Source organism: Pinus tabuliformis, chromosome 2_1 (genome assembly GCF_031772625.1).
Source record: "Pinus tabuliformis cultivar Carrire ecotype Pingquan chromosome 2_1, CPIR1, whole genome shotgun sequence".
Classification (NCBI taxonomy): domain Eukaryota; kingdom Viridiplantae; phylum Streptophyta; class Pinopsida; order Pinales; family Pinaceae; genus Pinus; species Pinus tabuliformis.
This window is the reverse complement of record NC_142299.1, coordinates 348,870,472-348,891,266: the sequence shown is the minus strand read 5'-3', so window position 1 is coordinate 348,891,266 and position 20,795 is coordinate 348,870,472. Positions and strand designations below refer to the sequence as shown.

The 20,795-nt window shown below is 40.6% G+C and overlaps 1 protein-coding gene across 2 annotated transcripts in view; it reads left to right on the top strand.

Annotated features, from left to right (window-relative positions):
- The window catches only part of LOC149200289 (ALBINO3-like protein 2, chloroplastic), a 440,553-nt gene that overhangs the window by 254,724 nt on the left and 165,034 nt on the right, over nt 1-20,795 (top strand). For both annotated transcript variants that reach the window (XM_089402653.1, XM_089402652.1), the window contains 2 exons: nt 4,452-4,592; nt 4,710-4,765. In XM_089402653.1, the coding sequence (XP_089258779.1) occupies nt 4,452-4,592; nt 4,710-4,765 (197 nt within the window). The remainder of the gene's footprint in view (nt 1-4,451; nt 4,593-4,709; nt 4,766-20,795) is intronic.

Below are 20,795 nucleotides of genomic sequence, written 5' to 3'. Positions count from 1 at the left end.
TGTAATTTTGATCTTTGTACTTGTCAAGAAAAATAAATATTATTTTTATAAAATTATATGAATGAGTTTCTTGCTCATCCCATAGGTCTAGGAAAGTCAAAGAGTCAAGATTATGTTAAATATCTCTTTATGAGCATTTATGTAATGTACATAGGTCAACCTAGTGTCAAGAAGCCCTCCAAGACAAGCACCATTCTTCAACAAAGAATTCTGCAAGATAAACGATGTACAAACACAGTCATGTCGGCCTGGAAATTAAATATAAGTCATGTTGGCTTGCATCAACAAACACACCTATCATGTCGACTAATTATGGAGGACCACTATAAATACCCAGCTAGGGTATCCGTAAAATAACAGAGAAGAAATCAGACTTGTTTGAGATTTTCGGAGGTTTGTGACAGGGTGATCTTCGTATGGGTACAGGACAGAGATCCGCATTACAGGAGTAAGGATTTTCGGACAGCTCTGCAACTTCGGTAAAGTACAGTGGCTCAGAATCTCGGTCAAGTATAAGCACAGTATCTCAGTGAGTACATTGGCTCTACATTTCTCAGATGGTCATCATGATTCCGACCTTGGTGTAAGGAAGATCTCAGTGCAGGGAAGAACACTATCACAGTCTCAGTGGACCTATCTCCTAACAGTCTTTGCATATATATGATGAGAAAGATCTCGGGAAACCTCACTGTCTCAACATACATCCTAGGTGTAATCTCAGTCTTACTGTCTCAGCATAAAGAGGATCACGATGATCCCACAGTTGCACTCACAGTCTCGGCATACTTGAAATGAAATACACTCTTGGCATGCTCACAGTAATCACATAAACACAATCAAGATCTCAATGAAGACAAGGTTAGTATAGAGACCTAGTTGACATGATGATGATCTCAGTAAGAGTGCAGTTATGATCTAAGTGAAGATGGAGATATGGTACAATAGTCATCTTAGTGAAGTTGCAAGAATAACGATCACAGTGAAGCAACAATGTTGAAGATGATCTCAGTAGTAAGAAGAGGATTGGTGTCTTGGTTTTGGAGTGGCCTAGTAGATCGAGGGTCACGACCTTGGTATTCCTCAATTGGAATATCTATAAGAAAATTTTTGTGCTGGTTTTCCTCTCCAAGAGGGAGAGGTTTTGGCCCTGGCAGATTGCCAAACATCTTGTGTTCTTGTCTCTTTGTTTTGGTAGCAGTTTGATGAAGCAAACGCACACACTAATAATAAGAAGAAGATCAAGCTAATATAAATTGTAAAAGCACTCCACAAATTGTTATCAAATCTAGAAGAATCGCTAGAAGAATCCTACTAATACTAATTTCCCTAAATTCTTCAACAACTCTCAAGCAAGAAGAGCTGAGGAGAGATCTAGTCAAGTGCAAGCTTGACGGAAGCAATAGTAGTGGGTCGAAGTCCAAGGAGGAGGATAATGCAGCCCTCACATCGAAGGGGCGGCAGGAGCAACAGAGATGTAAGAAGGACGTCTCGAAGATAAAGTGTTTCAGGTGTGGTGAGATGGGTTACTATGCAACTTAGTGTCCTCTTAGGAAGAAGGACAAAGATGAGAAGCACAATTTGAAGGCTGCGCCCGCGAAGATTGAGGAAGAGGAGTTCGCCAGGACAGTCGAGATATCTCCAGGAAGGAGGTGGGATGATTTGGAGCTATAGTTCGAAGGAGCTACAGATGGGCAAGATCCTTGAGGAGCCCACCTCTTGGATCATTACCTTGCTACAGGAGCCCAGTTTTGTAGTAGCAAGATGGACTAGTGTTGGATGGTGTCGAGGAGTGTTGGAGAGACAATTGAGTGGCTAGGAGCGTCAGAGACTGAACAACGCAGAGCATAGTTGGCAGCGGTGGAGATGGCATAGAGTAGAGGTCAGCAGCAACGTAGTAGATTCGGAAGGTCAGTGTAGAGACTAGCAGCAGTTAGGCTCCAACGTTCACATAGTATCATACCAAACATAGTTAGTTCAGTAATTTGGGATGTTTTTCCGTTGCTAATGCAGTAACAGTAGCAGTTTACAATGTAGAGGCAGCTGGCAACGACAGTGCCAACAACAACACGGATGCAAACACTCAGAGGGAGTTGTAGTACAAATGCAATGTTGACAGTGGTAGGGTCAACAACAGTATAGATGCAACATTTGCACAGTGGTTGGTGGACAGCAGGTCAGACATCAGCAGTGCAGAGGGAGATGTTACAGAACAAAGTGATGCTTCAGCGGGTTGCATTGCTAGAGCACATTCCTCGCTAAGAGGGAGTGTTGATTTATGGTAGCATCAGATGTGCTCTAAGTCTCAAATTTTGCAGGGAGGCTTGGGCACATGTATTCCAAAGAACCCATAAAGCATTTTGGGAAATTCCACTCGAAAACATATTTATTAAAATAATTAATTATTTTTAATGGGACCCTATGTCTAACCTTAGGAAAATAAAATAATTAATGGGTATTAATCTAAATGTGGGTGTAACTTCTAGAAGAAGACGAGGATCAAGAAAAAATGATCTTAACCATTGATTAGCTTCTAATTTGGGCCGCTGAATGTCAACGAGGAGATTATTTAAGGAGGCTTGAGGGTCATTTGGAAAGACACATAGAGAGTTCAAAGAATCGATTTTTTGAAGCAGAGCAAAGGAGCTGTGGGGAGAATTTCGATAGTGAGTTGTTGCAGTGAGGGGCAGGGATAGTTGGGTTGGAGTATCTTCTCTAGGACCCAGGATATGCAGTAGAGAGAGGCAGAGAAACACTAGAAGGGTTGACGCTATGCCAAAAGGGCCCACACAAAGCTTGACACTGATCTAGAAGGGCTCACGCAGTGACAACACTGTCATCCAGAGTAGAAGTTCAAGTTTTGCAGAGGAGCTAACATTTCTGAGCCTGGAGGTCTGGAAACTGCTCCAGAAGGCAAGACATTTCCCAGTTGAGCTGACGCAGAACCTTTTGAGGCTGACACAGGGCCTACGTAGGGCTGGGACAAAGATAGTCGGGGACATTTGGTTCAGCTGCTGGAAGAACTGGGAATTGCCGGGTAGAGTGAGGTAATCTCACTAAGTTTTTTTGCCAGTTTATTTTCTTTGTAATTGGATTTCTGAAAGGGCATTTAGAGTTGTATTCAGAAACTATTGCGTAATAATATAAAACCCTCAGAGCTGCTGCACCGGTTTTCCCGCATTGGGTTTTCCCGGGAACATTTGTCCAAAAAATACAGTGTCACTTGTGTGGATTTTTCTCTATTGTTCTGTTCTTGTTTTGGGCAAATTAATTAATTAAGTGAAGGCTGCAGTTGTATTAGCTTTGATATTTGCTGTAGGAAGCAGTAGATAATTTGTTTCAGTCATTAACAAATAGGAGAAGTTTAATCAGTTGCTGCAGTAAGTAGATTCGGGTGAGGATTCTCGAATTTTCACAGATCCAACACTGATATTCATTCCTAGGTGTGCATTTACCATCAAATTTTGTTAACGAAAGTCTGACCTTGAAGACTATTTAGTGCTCAAGCAATCCTCATATCCAAACTCAAAACGATTACAAATCCTGGAATTTATTTTTTGTATGCTAGTCATCTTCCTAGGCTTCCATTCTGAAGCAGAATTTATTGATGTTCTGTTGTGGATTATGAACGTTAAGTTTTGAAGTCTAAGGGTTAATGCTGGTCATGCATGGCTTCTTAATGCCCTTCTTATTTATAGCTTGAGATTTGATATTTTGAAGGAAGATTTGACATTACAGATGACAGTGATGCTTGATCCACTGGCCTACTGTGTTTGAAACAGCTATGATACAGAGTTCTTATATTCATTTGTTGAAAGACTTCAAAATTTCTGGAAAGGCTTTCTACTTTTAAGACTTCTATATAGTTTCTTTATCATATTGCGAAGTTGTCTCCATGCACAGGAATTTTCCTTCGCTAACATTTTGAATGTTATGTATTGGTAATGTTTATTTGGCTTCTAAACTTCTGGAGATAACCTGGCTTTTCATTTATGGATTACAAAACATATAGATGCACTTTTTAAGATTTTCTTTCATCCAATGACAGTCTTCTTATTTACATATGGGCATTAGTTTAGTGGTTAAGGAGCAACATAGTTGATTTGTAAATGCACATTTGTCAAGATATTCACATGCAATAAAGCAACTGCAAGAAGTTCTCTTTGTTATTATAACTTTCACTAATGGAAGAGAGTCAATCGTAAACTTCACAAAGTTTAGTGCTTTTCTGTGGGGAGAGACCTTAACAATTTATGGCAATAAATGGATGATGGATGTGTTGGGCCTATGATATTTTATTCATCATGTTTGTTTTATTGTGAGGAAGAACGAGCTGAATAGGCTATTATAAACTCAAATTCTTTTAAGTTTCTCAGATTAGTTAACTCTAATTATAAAGTTTTTATGTCAGAAAGTCTTATATATCCTGGATTGGTATATGTGCAATTTTGCAGCATCTATCACTTAGGCATCCTTCTGTCCACCAAAAGTTGGGTCTACGTGCAAGATCAAAGGTGACTCAACAGGTTGGGTCTCTATCTGAGTTAAATAATGGGAAGTCAATGGACAGATTATCCTCAGATGAGTTGCTTGTGGTAAGTAGTTTGTACAGAAAGTTGTCATCTATAAAATATTGATTTTGTTGTTAAGGTGATGTACAATTTTACTTCCTTCTATTGACAACATATTTTGAGTATTTGGAATTTTTGTAGCTAGCATCTCAACATGTAGCAGAAGGTCATCAAGACAGAGCATTACAAGTTTTAAGGTATTGACACTACCCAGTTTTGTTCTTGAATGCCACTATTAGACAACATGGGAGGATCACGGCCTTCAATTTTATGTCATTGTTTGTGTTGATACATATGTGTCTGGAATGGTGTCCGTGTATGTGCTGGTGCACATAACTGGGATACAATAAATCTCATCTTATTGATTTAGTGGGATCTGACACCAAAGTATAAATATTTTACTTATTTGGATATGTTATATATCATGCATCTTTATCTTCCTAGAGAAATTTGATGATGGCAGACATTTTCCATTATTTGGAATGTTCTTTTCCTTAAATAGTTGTGCCATTTCATGAAGTTTCTTGGTGAAAACTTTCTTGTGCCTTCTTACTGGGTGCCCTAAGAATTCCATCTAAAGATCAAATGGTCTTCAGTCTCTACTGCTTTAGATTGTCAGTTGGGACTATAATGCATGCCTTAATCATCATTATCAGAACTAGAACCCGATGGGACCTGTAACCAGAAAAGCCAAAAATCTTGAATGTGACTGGAGCCATGAAAAAACACAGGAAAATAACCATTTGTAATGAAATACATCAAATATTCAAATTTTAATTAAAATTTTATATATTCAATGTTCATACACATCAATGTAAATCTAAACAATTAGACACCAAATATGCAAATTTTGCTCATGTATATAGCATATAGTGGTGAATATAGAAAAATGGCGCAGAGTATGATACATATCTAAACCAAAATATGTAAACATTAAAGTTTAAAATACCCTCGAAAGTTTAACGGATCGTACTGCACAAATCGCTTCAATATATCATTAAAATCACCCCCCACACCAGGATCCTCACCATCCAAATCAATCATGCACAAGTGCTTATCATGCTTCAATCCCACAATTCCACAACCCAGGAGATGTAGGAAATAAACGTTGCATTATTTTATTATGGTGCTGAGATGTTGAGAAACTGTCAAGTCAGCTGAAACCGGAAACATGCCTCAATTTTTACTTTCTCTGTGAGGTCATAGGAGAAAACATCCTGAAGTTGGGTTTCAGTTTTAAGTTCCAATGTTAAAATCAACATTAACCTGGGACAATAGAGGGGAAATGAGCATAATTAGACAGCATTGGATTAAGGTTTAAGAATGGGGATATTTTTTTTTTATGTTTTTATCTTCTTCTTGATTTTGTTTTTATTGTGGGCTGGGTGGGTGAGTGGGGCGGAGGAAGAAGTTGGATGCTGTGCCAGAGTGATTTGGAGAATAACTAGCCCTTGTACATATTTTTATGAAACTGCACAGTTTTCAACTGAATCAGTTCTAACCATAACTGTTTTAACTTTGGTCTTAACCACATCTTTCTGTGCTAAAAAGATCTCCATACAAGTGTTGGTTTAAGGGAAGATTAGGGATGAAATGGTTGAATGACCCTCAAGCTGTTGATGATCCCACACAAACCAAAAGTAAGGATTCTCCCTACAGGAAAGTCCTAACCTCACCAATGGGAAGACCTAAGGAAACTATCGAGCAAATTACCGATTTTCACTTCAGCAGCCTCGCCCCTCGCTTCTTTTTATGAAACTGCACAGTTTTCAACTGAATCAGTTCTAACCATAACTGTTTTAACTTCGATAACTTTGGTTGTAACCACATCTTTCCGTGTTAAAAAGATCCCCATACAAGTGTTGGTTTAAGGGAAGATTAGGGATGAAATCGTTGAATGACCCTCAAACTGTTGATGATCCCACACAAACCAAAAGTCAGGATTCTCCCTACAGGAAAAGTCCTAACTTCACCATGGGGAAGTCCTGAGGAAACTATCAAGCAAATTACCGATTTTCACTCCAGCAGCCTGGCCCCATACTTCTAGGTCTTGGAAGATGGTTTCCTACCTGAGGGAGGATTCCCTATACTAAATCCTTTGCCTATTGTTTTAGTATAAGTAAGTGGTGGCTAGGATTTGATTATGTAAATGGGGTTAATCATAAGATTTATTGATTAGAATGTCTCAGTTTTTTCTGAGTGTTTATTGTATATGAGCAATCACATGTGATCAAATATTTAACCTTTTAAGAATTATTCATGAGATCACTTATGTGTTGATTTGGGGTAGCATCGGATGTACTCTAGCCACGAAAATTGGTGGAGGGGCTAAAACACATGAGATCTTCAAGACCCAGTAATGGTTTGGATAGATTGTTCTCGGTTTGGGAGATATTAATTAATATTTTCAATGGAGTTCCTAAGTCTAAATTTAGGAAAAATAAAATATTAATGGGTATTAATATAAAACTGGGTTAGAAGGTTCCAGAAGTCATGGATCAAGCCAAATCTAATTTTAGTCGTTGATTAGAGATTTAATCTCAGCTGTTGGAGGACCAACGAGAAAAGTATAAGAAGAGGCTTGAGGGTCAGTTGGAGAATACACCAGAGTGATCAGTCATTCATTTTGCTAGAGTGGGGTTGCTAAGCAAAGATGAATTAGTGATCGGCAGCGAGGGGCAGTGAGTACTAGGCAGAGAGGCAGAGACAGTGCCAAGAGACCAGCGCAGAAGCAGAGAGCGAGAAGCAACAGCCAGTTCAGGGCATGCAGAGCCCAACAGAGACAATGTAGAGGTCAGAGGGACTGCGTCATCCACGCATAGGCTGTAGGAGTGACGTAGAGGGTCCCAGAGGTTGCGTGGTGCCTATTAGAATATTTCTATTTAGTATTTAATGCTCATTCTTTTAGCTGTTGCTATTTTTTATTCTTTTAGCAGTTTCTTAGATGAAACTGATTGTTTCCTTATTCTACATAGAAACTTGATGTTTCTATTATTGTAAATATCTCTGTACTTTTATTGAGCTTGAGCTTGCTCATAATCTATTGAATTCATTGGACATTCCTTTATGGTATCGGAGCCAGAAAAAGAGACTTCTTGAACAGTTATTCTCTCTGCATTCTAATTTCTCGAGGTCTTTCTTTCATCCCTTTCTAAGGTCGAGCCCTCTGTAAGCCAGGTAGCCTTCACTGAGTCTTAGCCTCGGCTTTGCTCATTGTGATAAAAGCTTACAGTCGTCTATCTCGATACAGAATTGGATTCTTCTCCTGGATTCTTCTCCTGCGTCTCTGTCGTGTTCTCATGCAGCAAGATCTCCACAGAATTTAAGGACAGGACGTGCAGTCATATTCAAATTCCCCTTGCTATTTATCAGGTTTTTCCGATTCTCCAGAACTGTTCTGCGGGCGTTTTAGATCGGATCTAGTGGGATCTCGGGCCCAAATATCGGCTTGAGGCCACTGCGTTCATTCATAAGGGTTTCGTGCAGCGGCGGCGGCCAATCCGTGGCATCGAGAAAATCCGCAGAATCTGACGGGATCGAGACCAAAGCGGGATCGTGGCAGGTATTGAGAAATATATTTACAGCTCCTCCGCAATTAAATTGGCGAGGCTTCTAAGCTTGTTCTTAAGCTTCCGATCAGAACGAAGGCAGTTTTATGTAAACTCTACTGTTCAAAACAGTGAATTCCCAGGATATTTCTGACTGGGGTGCTCAATTCCCGACGCGTCCAAAACCGGTGCATGACAAATCGTTGAAGCCGAATAGTGAATACGCAGAATTCGCAGAATACGCAGAATCGTCTGTGCCTCGAATTTTTTCCGTGAAACCGCTGTTGATTTTTCCTTTGCAACAAATCTACGAGTTCTGTAGAGTTTGATTCTTGATCCCAGTTGACTGTCTTGAAATTTCCTCGGCGTCGGGAATAAAGGAAGGCTGTCTTGTATACAGTGAACCCGACGTTATCAGCGGGATCGGTTTATTATCAGCGTTTTTTTTGGGACGTGGCTCGTTTTATGGTGTGCGTGTTGCGGGCGGCTCCCTCTTTAATCTTGCACCATCGATATATTTAACCTGCAGGTTTTGAGCCGTGATTCAATATCTATCTCTCCAGCATTAAGTGTTGGCTCGTACAGTCAGCCCTCTTCAGCTGTCGGTTCAACATTTTTTTGGTCATCCCGATGTTAACACAGCACTGTACGTGTTAAGCAAGTTTTCTGATCCGTGGGTTATTGCAGTAAGTTTTCTAGTTTCCAGCACCTGTCCAAATTTTGTCCAGTACAGCCGACATCTTCATTGAAATCCGTGCCAGAGTTTTTTTTGCTTTTTTTTTGTGTCTTGAGAAACGTGCAAATGGCCACGCTCACCAATCTGATGTTAGAAGGAAATCAACGCTTTAATGGCAGCAACTATAACATTTGGAAACAAAGAATGTTGACCATTTTTGAATACAGGCGTCTTGATCAGCTCATTTTGGGCAAAGAGCTTCGTCCCAGTACAACTGGTACAGATCAAGATAAATTTGATGATCGAAATCGAGAGGCTGTTATGCTTCTCAAGCTCTCTGTCACTGATGATCAGTTACCACAGATTCCTTCTGGCAAGTTAGCTGCCGAGATCTGGGAACAGTTGAAAGAACTGCACGAGACATCTGACAAAAGCAGAGCTTTTTTTCTCAAAAATCAGTTGTTCTCCATCATGATGGATGAACATATGTCTCTACAGGAACATCTCAACAAAATTAAAGACATTCGAGATTAGCTCGAAGCCATTGGTCGGACCATGGAGGAAGAAGATATGGTAGTCATTACTTTGAAAAGTCTACCAAAATCTTATGAACACTTCATAGAAACACTCAACATTACCACCACAAATGTTGATCTGAAGTTTCCAGACTTATGCACCAAACTCCTGCAACAGGATCGGTGGAAACAACAGTTTGGCAGTGGTGCTTCATCAGTGTCCTCGGAAAATGCATTTGCTGCAAAATATCAGTCCTCTCAGTACTTTCAGCAGAAAGGCTCTTCTCAGCCTTTTGATCCTGCTAGGAAGAAAAGTGTGCAGTGTAATTACTGTCACAGGTTCGGTCACATGAAGAAAGATTGCCGACAGAGGATTGCTTCTGAACATAAGAAACAGGGAGGGCCCCATCAAACAGCAAATGTTGCAGAACATTCCGAGCAGACAGATTCTGCCTTTTACGCCTTTATGGCTAAAAGGTCTTCAGATCATGTTCCTTCCTCTGCCTGGTACATTGACTCTGGTGCATCACGCCATTTCTCTCACAGGCGTGACTGGTTTATTGACTTTTCACCTTTCAGTGATTCCGTGGTATTTGGCGGAGGTGAAAAGTACACAGTAAATGGCAGAGGTACAGTTCAAATCCAGTCTGGTGGACGCACACTCATCTTTCTGAATGTATACTATGTTCCTGGTATGGAAATTAATCTGCTGTCTGTCAGCCAGATTATGAGGAATTCTCCTCAGCTTGATATAGTGTTCAGTGCACACAAGTGCTCCATCATTGACAGGGAGACTAGTCTAACAGTTGCTGTTGGCCTAGAAGACCATGGTCTATTCAGACTACTTGACACTGGTGACTCTCCAGAAGTGGCTCTAGCAGCACGTGTCTCTCCCATCAGCACTCTATGGCATCAGCGATATGGGCATCTAAATATGCAGTATCTCTCAGCTCTCTCAGGAAGGACTTGTGTCAGGATTACCTGATATACAAACTCAGCAGTTGGGGGTATACAGCGCCTGTCAAGCGGGAAAGCAACATCGGTCTTCATTCAAGGATGGAGAATCTTGGCGCGCATCTAAGGTACTCCAGTTACTTCATGCTGATATTTGTGGTCTTATGAATACAGCTTCTATCACTGCTTGCAAATATTTTTTTCTTATTGTTGATGATTTCAGTAGAAAGATGTGGGTGTATTTTCTCAAAAATAAATCTGATGCACTTAGTACTTTTCAGAAGTTTAAAACCATAGTTGAAAAAGAGTCTGGCTGTAACATCATGACCCTTAGGACCGACAATGGGGGGGAATTTTGTTCTTCAGCTTTTGCCAACTTCTGTGATATTCATGGCATCAAACGTCAGATAACCACACCCTACACTCCTCAGCAGAACAGTGTTGTAGAGCGTCACAACCGCACGGTTGTTGAAATGGCTCGTTCCATGTTACAACACAGGAGTGTTCCAAACAAATTCTGGGCTGATGCAGTATTTACTGCTGTTTATCTTCTTAACCGATCACCTACTCAGGCTGTTAAAGGGAAGACCCCTGAAGAGGTCTGGTCTAACCGTAAGCCTAAGATCAGTCACCTCAAAGTATTTGGCTCTGTTGCATACGTTTGGATTCCACCTGCTAAGCGCTCTAAGTTGGATTCCAAAAGCCAGAAACTCATGATGACAGGTTACAGTGATCATCACAAGGCCTATAGACTGATAGATATAGCCACCGGTCGTCTTAGCTTCAGTCGGGATGTAGTATTTGATGAAGACAGAGGTTTCTTTCAGTCTTCTTCCTCTGAGCAGTATTCTGAGGATCAGCCTCACAGTGTTCTCCTTCCGGTCGGTCCACCTGATGGGAGGGATCATGTAGCATCAGTATTTGATAATACTCTATCTGAGCTTCCTCCAGAAAATAACCCTCCTCTTGCTGCCCCTATTGCTCTTGAGACCTCTCCACCTCCTCCTGATATTGGTTCCTCTACTCTTCGGCCTAAATGGTGGGCTAAAACCATTGGTGATCTCCGAGATAATGAGCTTCTTGAAGGTAGAACTTCTAGACATAAGAACAAACAACAATCTACAGTCAATTTTGCTCTTATGGCTAACCTTCACAGTATCTTTGAGCCTCAAACCTATTCAGAGGCTAAGGGTACATCTGAGTGGGAACAGGCTATGGAAGCCGAATTCCAGAGTCTTCAGAAGAATCACACCTGGACACTTTCTGATCTTCCAGCCGAAAAAAAGCCCATAGGCTGCAAATGGGTGTATAAAGTAAAATACAAAGCTGATGGAACCATAGACAAGTATAAAGCTCGTCTTGTGGCTCGAGGGTTCTCACAAAAGGAAGGCATCAACTATGAAGAGACCTTTGCTCCTACAGCCAAGATGAGTACCATAAGGCTTGTTCTTGCCCTAGCAGCTCAGTTCAATTGGAAAGTTCATCAGATGGATGTAAAGAGTGCTTTCATAAATGGTGATCTCCAAGAAGAAGTCTACATGACGCAGCCTCCAGGCTTCAAGGTTGCTGGTCAGGAACAGAAAGTGTGTCGATTAGCTAAAGCAATCTATGGATTGAAGCAAGCTCCTCGGGCTTGGTACATGAAAATTGATCAGTACCTGACAGATCAGGGTTTTCAGCGCAGCCCATCTGATGCAAACCTGTATATCAAGCATACTAGTGATGATATCTTGCTTGTGGTTGTCTATGTGGATGACCTCATCATTACTGGCAGCTCTGCACATTTGATGCATGGGATCAAACAAGATTTATGCAGAACTTTTGAGATGACAGACTTGGGACTTCTTCATTACTGTCTGGGGGTTGAAGTTTGGCAGACTGAAAATCATATTTTTCTCTCTCAGTCCAAGTATGCCAAAAATCTTGTGGACAGGTTCAGAATGCAGGATTGCAAACCTGCCACGACTCCTATGGAACCAGGGCTCAAACTTTCATCACAGTCATCCTCTCCCCTTGTGGATGAAACTTTGTTTAGGCAACTAGTGGGCAGTCTCATCTATCTTATTGCCACCAGACCTGACATCAGTTTTGTAGTCAGCTATATTTCTCGATTTATGTCATCTCCTAAAGCTGATCATTGGATAGCAGCAAAGCGTGTGCTACGATATGTGCATTGTACTTCTGATTATGGCCTCCTATATACTCGCAGTTCCAATCCTATACTCAGTGGTTACACTGATTCTGACTGGGCCGGTTCGGTTGATGACCGTAAATCTATAGCTGGGTATGTGTTTAGTCTAGGATCCAGTGCTGTTACTTGGACTAGTAAGAAGCAACAGGCAGTGGCTCTCTCTTCAACAGAAGCAGAGTATCAGGGTGCAGTTAAGGCATCCTGTGAGGCAGTTTGGCTTTGACGTATGCTTGCAGATATGCATGTTTCCCAGACTGGGCCTACTTCTTTGTTTTGTGATAATCAGGGAGTTCTCAAACTTGCCAAAAATCCGGTCTTTCATGAAAGAACAAAGCATGTCGAAACTCATTGCCACTACATTCGCCAGCTTGTTGAAGACGGCTCAGTTCAGTTGCAATATGTTCCCACAACAGAGCAGCCCGCTGACATCTTCACCAAGCCTCTTGGTCCTGATAAATTTGTCAAATTCAGAGGGTCTATTGGTGTTGTAAATAGATTGAGCATTAAGGGAGGGTATTAGAATATTCCTATTTAGTATTTAATGCTCATTCTTTTAGCTGTTGCTATTTTTTATTCTTTTAGCAGTTTCTTAGATGAAACTGATTGTTTCCTTATTCTACATAGAAACTTGATGTTTCTATTATTGTAAATATCTCTGTACTTTTATTGAGCTTGAGCTTGCTCATAATCTATTGAATTCATTGGACATTCCTTTAGTGCCTATGAGGGCTAACGCAGAGAGGTTTGAGGCTGACGTAGGGTAGTAGGAGGCTGACGCAGAGGCTAGAAGGGCCAACACAGAGCTTCAGAGACATTGGAGGGGGTTTCGTGGGACAAGTTTTCTGAATACCTCTTTCCGAGTAGAGAGGTATTGCTGGCGTCTATTTTTTTCTCAGTCGAGTGAGCCGGTTAGGCACCCAGCTGTACTAAAGGAAATACTGCATAATAATAAACCCTCAGAATAGTTGCACCGGTTTTTACGCATTGGGTTTTTCTAGGGACATTTGTCCAAAAATAACGATGTCACTTTTGTGTTTTTTTCTTTCAGCTGATGATCTGTAGATGTTGTGACTGTATTGTGTTTATTTTGGTATTTAAATGTTTTAAATAACTTGTTCAGAATTTAAAAGTAGAAGAAATAAACCAACAGAATATAGATTAATTTTCTAATTGATAGACTTAGAAAATTCAACATTATATGCCACTATTTGTGAAATAGATTCTACGGGAAAGACACAAAAGAAAAGAGAAAATGGCTTTGAGTGAACAAGCGTGCTTGGTGCTACAACCCTCAAATATACCAACACAGGTCTAGTACAAGAGCATAATCTTCCCAATTGTTGTTTTCAGTGCACTGTAACAGTCCGATGACCAAATAGATGGTTTTAGGATTACTAGGATGATTTCCGATATTCTCAAGGAATGGTGGAACTTGTTGAATTTTTAGGGATCTTCTAAATTGATAATTACTTCTTATGATTTCTTAAGTTAATTTTTTCTTGCATTCATATTCATCATAAAACAATTACATAGAAGATCTCAACAATATAAATAAAATTCCAATAGGATCGTAAAGAGACAGCCAAACAAAAGACACAAACATTTTACCTTGGGAAACCCCAAATGGGGGAAAAATCCAACAACATTTTCCTTGGAGAAATTCATTGGTTCAACAAGAGATACATCTAACTCAAATACAAAATCAAATTGACTAGTAACATAACCTTGGTCACACGTGGTCAAATTGCCCTTCAAACTGCTACCCAATGAGCTCATCTTGGTCTGATCTGCTAGGGAAGAATTTTAGTTATCTACGGTGCCCAAGAATCTTAGTCCTGTTGTTCGTGGTATGCCCAAAAACTCTGCCTCAGATCTTTGTCTCAGATTCGACCTATTCTTTGCCTCAGATCCTCCTTGTTCTCTGCCTCAAATGGTCTGAATTCTGCCTCAGATGGTCCAAATTCTGCCTTAGAGGTGATCCAAATTCTTCTCTTGTGGAGGAGGATGAATGGCCTATATATAGGCATTTCAAGAGCCCGAACGGGCATGTCCCTTCATTGGGGTCGCCTTCATCGTTTGGAGGGCTGACTTCATTGTTTGGATGGCTGACTTCATTGTTTGGAGGGTCGAAATGTCATTTGGAGCCAGAAATTCGACTTTTTAGAAATTCAAAATTTTTCCTTTTGCAACCAACATGAAGAGAATTTCTTATATTTTTCATTATGTATATTTCAAGGGCTAAAAGTATTAATTATGAAGACCAACCATAGCTACAAAATTCAACAGTACCTCTTAGCTAGGGAGGTATTGATAATGACTATCTAGATGTTCTCTTGTTGACACTTTCTCTAATGTTATAACAATTTATCATTGGCATCAACATCATCCAATTAAAATAATCTTGGTCAACAAATTTGACACATGGTAAATCAACTGCATCAACAAGTTATCATAATTCCAGTCGATACCTTTTGTTGAGAGATCTGTAGGGCTGCAATTAAGATGATTTTTCTTAAACTTGATAACTACTTGTGATGCCTTTTTACTTTTTCTTACTTTTTAGCTTCTTCTCTTATTATTATGTTGTTCTTATCATCAAACAACTACCAAAACAAGAAGATCAACAATACACAAGAACACAAGATATAGGCTGCAAGCTAGGGCCAATACCTTTCCACTTGAGAGGAAAACCAACAAATCTCTTCTCTTCTTATAGATTCTTCAAATGACAAATTCCAAGACCTCTAGAACAAGAACAATACCCGTCCAAGACCAAGTCCAACCTTCTTGATGATGTGCTTCCTTTGTCCAAGTCAAACCTAATCAAATCTCTTTTAGCTGCACAACTTCGACCCCCAACTACAAAATTTGGCCTCTACTACAGGTCTGAAATTTTCAGCCCTTGCAATAGTTGTTTCTTCCACACGTGGCTTGCAAGGCTTCCTTTGACCTTCACTTGAGTTTCTCCTTCTTCTAGGGCTTGTAGGTGACCTAATGCACCTTCCTTCTACCTTCTTTATGGAATTTCTTCATCTTTGATCTTGCACCAACAAAACCCTAGCCTTCCTCCTTCACACATATGTGTGTGAGAAAGAGAGAAGTAACCTAAACACTTGTCCTTCGTCCTTCTTCTACTCTTCCTTCGCTTGAATGATGAGAATATGAGTGTGTCCATAGGAGGTCAAATTCCCTCCTATATATAGGCTTCCAAGGAGGACAACATGCTCTAATTGAGGCTGATTTCTTAGTTGTCAGGCTGACTTGGACTTGGAGGGTATTTTGATGCTTCTAAATACAACAATAATTCTTTTTACAAGTTACAATGTGCCCGCTGGGGTCTTCTTCATATGGCAATGACTCTTTCGACTTCTTGACCCTAGGACAAACCCTAGAAGCACGCAATGGGTGCTTGACCTCTAAAAGATGACCTTGAGCATGAAAACCATGCTACAAAAATAGCAATAATAAATTTTCTTTCATTTTACAATATACAAGAAGCAAAAGTACATTTCATATTTATGAAGACTGAACCTAGTTGCACATTTCAACACTCCCTCTTAACTGGGGAGGTATTCATAATGGTACATGGACATTCTCAAACTGAAGAGATCTCATAAGAAGAGTCGGATTGGTAAGCCATCTCTTTGCATCATACCAACAAACATTGCCACATGGCAAGGCCTTGATTAACAACTCTATCTCTCCACAAGATTAGAACACAATGTTGGCGAGACCAATGAATAATAGACACCATCATCATTGTCTCTCAAGGCACATACCCCACCCGGGTGTTCACAGAGTATGTCCTTTTAGGACAATTCTTATCTTGGAATAACACATCATCAAGGAATTTCCTCTTTGACTACTCTTATCTTGGATGCCCTACCTCATCCTCAAAGAGTATCGGAAGCCAAATGCTTACCCAATCCTCCATTCTTTCTTCACAAAGTGAAGACAAGAATGATGTGTCTATCTCTCCCTCTTAACTAGGGAGTATATATGAACCAGTCCAAGCTTGTCTCTCAAATACGCAAGCTTCTTATTAGGAAGAGATTTTGTCAAGATGTCAGCTACTTGTTGATCAATGGAGATATATTGTTGCCGTCACACTCTATCCTGTGCCAACTTTCGAATGTAATGATACTTGTTATTTATGTGCTTTGTCTTTGCATGAAACATTGTGTCTTCAGACAACCTTATACAACTGGTGTTGTCGCAATGTATCACAGTAGGGTCCATTGGTCCTTCAAACAGGGCGAACAACAACTTCTTCAACCAGACAACTTCTTTGCTTACTTCACAGGCTGCAATATATTCAACCTCAACACTACTCAAAGCAATTGATTCTTTCTTTCTGCTCATCCAAGATATCATGGAGGATTCCAAACTAAAACATCCTCTAGTAGTGTGAAAATTCTATCACTCCAGCAACTGATTTACTTTTCCTACTTATTCCACAATAAGTTATTTATGAAATTACTTCAATAAACATTAAAATAAATATTGTTGCAGATATCACACCGTAATACAGAAACAAACATATGCACAAGAGTCAACACATTGACACAGTTATTTTGGACAACAGTCCCTGAAAATTCTAATGTGGGAAAACCGGTGCATCAAGGGAGGTTTTTATTATTCAACAATTCTTCAGTACAACAGGGTGCCAAACTGGCTTACCCACAGAGAGAAAAAATTCTCCAGGACTTTTCCCAATCCTAGCATTAGCCCGATTGACCTCTGCGTGGCTGTTAGCCCCTGCTTGATTGCGTCAGCACTGGGCCTGTCTGCGTCACCCAAGCAGGCCCAGTTAGTGACTGCGTAGTCTCCTGTTGCCTCTGCGTCTGCCTCTCCGGCCTCAGCGCTGATCTCTAATGGCTGATCCCATCTCTCTGTTTTTATACTTGCTGCCTTGTGACTGCTCACCAGACCACTGGTTCAATTTGTCAGCTAACCCCTCTCTAGAAATTGAACTAACTGGTCTCCCTCAATGTGTCCTCCAAGTGACCCTTAAGCCTCCTCTTATACTTTTCTCGTTGACAAATCAACGACCGAGATTAAGTCCCTAATCAACGGTTAAGATTAGATCTGGCTTGATCCATGACTTTTGGACCAATTAAACATAGTTTTATATTAATTCACATTAATATTTTATTTTCCCTAAGTTTAGACTTAGGGACTTCATTAAAAATATTAATTATTTTAATATCTCCCACACTGTTTAGAACCTGCCCAAACCCTTTCTGGGAATTGGAGATCTTATGTACCTTGGCCTCTCCACCAATTTTCGTGGCTAGAGAACATCTGAAGCTACCTCAAATCAACACTTTCTCTTAACAAGGACTGTGCTCTAGCAATACTCCTCACTGAGCATCACCCTGATCATCCGGCATCGGTGCCTGTGCTGATGCTAGGCTTGCTGCCCATCATCCTCTGCACTACTGCATCTTGTACTTCTGCCCATGGCTCTGCCACTACCATTCCTGCATGTACAACAACTCCCTCTGCATCTGTGCTGCTATCACTCCCATTTCTGCTTCTGAAATGGGTTCTTCACCATCCCCATTTTTTCCCTGAAGTAGTCAAACTTTGTCCTTCCAAGGGCCTTGGTGAGGATGCCCACCACCTATTCTCTTGTAAGAGTGTAGCTCAACTGTATAGCTCCTTGTTGGACACAGTCTCTGATAAAGTGACACTAGATATCAATATACTTCGACCTATCATGAAACATTGGACTCTTAGAGAGCTTGATGCAACTCTGATTGTCGCACATGATCCTGGTCGCCTCCATATTCTTTCTAAATAGGTTCACCAACAGTTTTCTAAGTCATATGGCCTCACACGAAGTTGTGCTTGTTGCCATATATTCTGCCTCAGATGAGCTCAGATCCACAAACTTCTATTTTGTACTGCACCAGGAGGTCATTCCTAATCCAATGTTGAAACAGTACCCAGAGGTACTTTTTCGATCCACTGAACTTCCTGCCCAATTTGCATTAGTAAATCCACTCAACCTAATATTCTTACCTTTAGTGTACAAGAGCCCATAATCGATTGTTCCCTGAAAATACCTGAGAACGTGTTTGGCTGCTGCCTAGTGTGCCCTCTTTGGTTCCACCATGAACTGACTGAGGGTGTTTACAGTGTAGCAAATGTCTGGCCTGGTATTGACCAGATAAATCAAGGACCCTATGAGCTGCCTGTATACAGTGGGATCGACATCCTTGTTTTCTGATGCATCAATCTTCTTCTAGTTGGTGATCATTGGCGTAGCCATAGGTCTACAGTCCTCCATCCCGAATCTTTTCAGGATTTCTGTAGATTACCTCCCTTTCCCAAGGAAGATTTCTCCCTTCTGCTGCCAAACTTCCAACCCTATGAAGTAGTGCTTTTGTCCCAAATCCTTCATATAGAATTATGTGGCTAGATTCTTCTTGCAGTCCCCATTGAGTCTGGATGATCCTGTCAGAAAGAGATCATCCACATACAATACTAAGATTAGCGGCTTGTTCCCTATAACCAGATAGTAGAGATTGGGATCCGCATCAATCTTGACAAATCCTATATTCTGCAAGTAGCCATCTATTCGACCATACCATGCTCTTGGTGCTTGTTTCAACCCATACAAGGCTTTCTTCAATCTGCATACATGAGACTTCTTCTCATGAGTTTCAAAGCCCTCTGGTTTTTCAATGTATACCTCCTCTTCTATTACCTCGTTTAGAAATGTTGTTTTTACATCAATCTGATGGATCTCCCATCCCATTTGGGCTACAAGAGATATCACAGCCCTAATAGATGTATACGTGGCTACCGGGGCAAAGGCATTGTTTTAAAAAATAGTCGTTTCGATACCGAAACGGCCGAGTTGATCCGAGCCGATACCCTCAGCCATGACTCGGCCTTTGAAACGGTACGTTTGGCCGAGTCAGCGATCACTCGGCCGAGTCATTGAATGACTCGGCCGAGTCATGGCTGACTCGGCCAACTTGGCCATTTCTGTTATGACTCGGCCGAGTCACAAAAAGCCGGCCCAGAATACGTTAAACAACAATTTAATATTTTTTTAATGGGTTTTTAAGGTGATTTCTGATTGGTTTGGACTCCAAGGTGTTATATGAATTTGCTAAATGTCATTTGGGGTCCATTCCCCCTCCCAAACCCTATTTAACACACTCAAATGCTCTCTACTATTGATATGCTATTCAAATTTCATGGTAATGTTAAATTCTTAAAGTAAAAGTGACATTCTCCTTAATCTTCATTTTCATCCTTTTACTTAAATTTTTAACATTACCATGAAATGACTCGGGATGTTTGAGAGTGGTTTCGACCTCATTGGATTTCATATGGAGAAAGTAGAATTTTAGATTTCATTCAAAATCCAACAGACTTATCAGTTTTTCAGGATTTCAGGATTGGAGGATTGCAATGTTTCCATTGAATTTTGTCATGTATTAGGGTATGGAACTCTTATTTAATCAAGAGCACAAATCCCTCTATGTACCTTGATGTTAGTGACATTGGTTGTCGAACCCCTCTGGGATTCGCTCCCAAACCAGGAGCTTCTGAAAATGTCGCTCCCGCTCCCATTTTCGCCCCTACTCACAAGTAACACAAAGAAGAGAAACCATTTGGATCAAAAACGGTTAAATGATCTAGTTTATGTCCAATACAACCTCCGGCTCAGACGAAACCATTTGCTGAACAAAAGACCTGATTCAGATCCCATTGTGTTGGAAGACATTGATCCAACATGAGATTGGGTAGTGGAGAGTCGTCCAACAGAGTTTGATCTTGATGAGGATCTTGATTTAGATTTAGATATCGAGACATCAATTGAACTTGAACATGTTGTTCAGTTGAATGCAGATCCCAATCCACCATCCTCAGTCTCACAGCCAGCAAGGACTCCAGTTGTAGGTGTGTTTGGAAACATGAATGAAAATCTCTAAAATTATGTTTAAAATCTTTAAAATTATGTTTTTTTATAAAAAAATAAATATTTAATGTATTTTTTACAACGACCGAGTCATTGAAATCGAGCCGGCCGAGTCATTACCGTTTCGGAGTCGGAGTCGGAGTCGATCCTCGGCCGAGTCGGAGTCGGAGTCAGAGTCTTAAAACATTGGGCGAAGGTCCCTTCATAGTCTATCCCTTCTTTTTGAGCGTACCCCTTAGCCACAAACTTGGCCTTGTATTTCTCAACATTGCAGTCTGCAACGTATTTGGTCTTGCATATCCATCTTGAACCTAGCACTAATCTGTCTTGAGGCCTTGGCACCACCTCCTAGACATCGTTTACCATTATGGAGTTGTATTCCTCTACCATCACATCTAGCC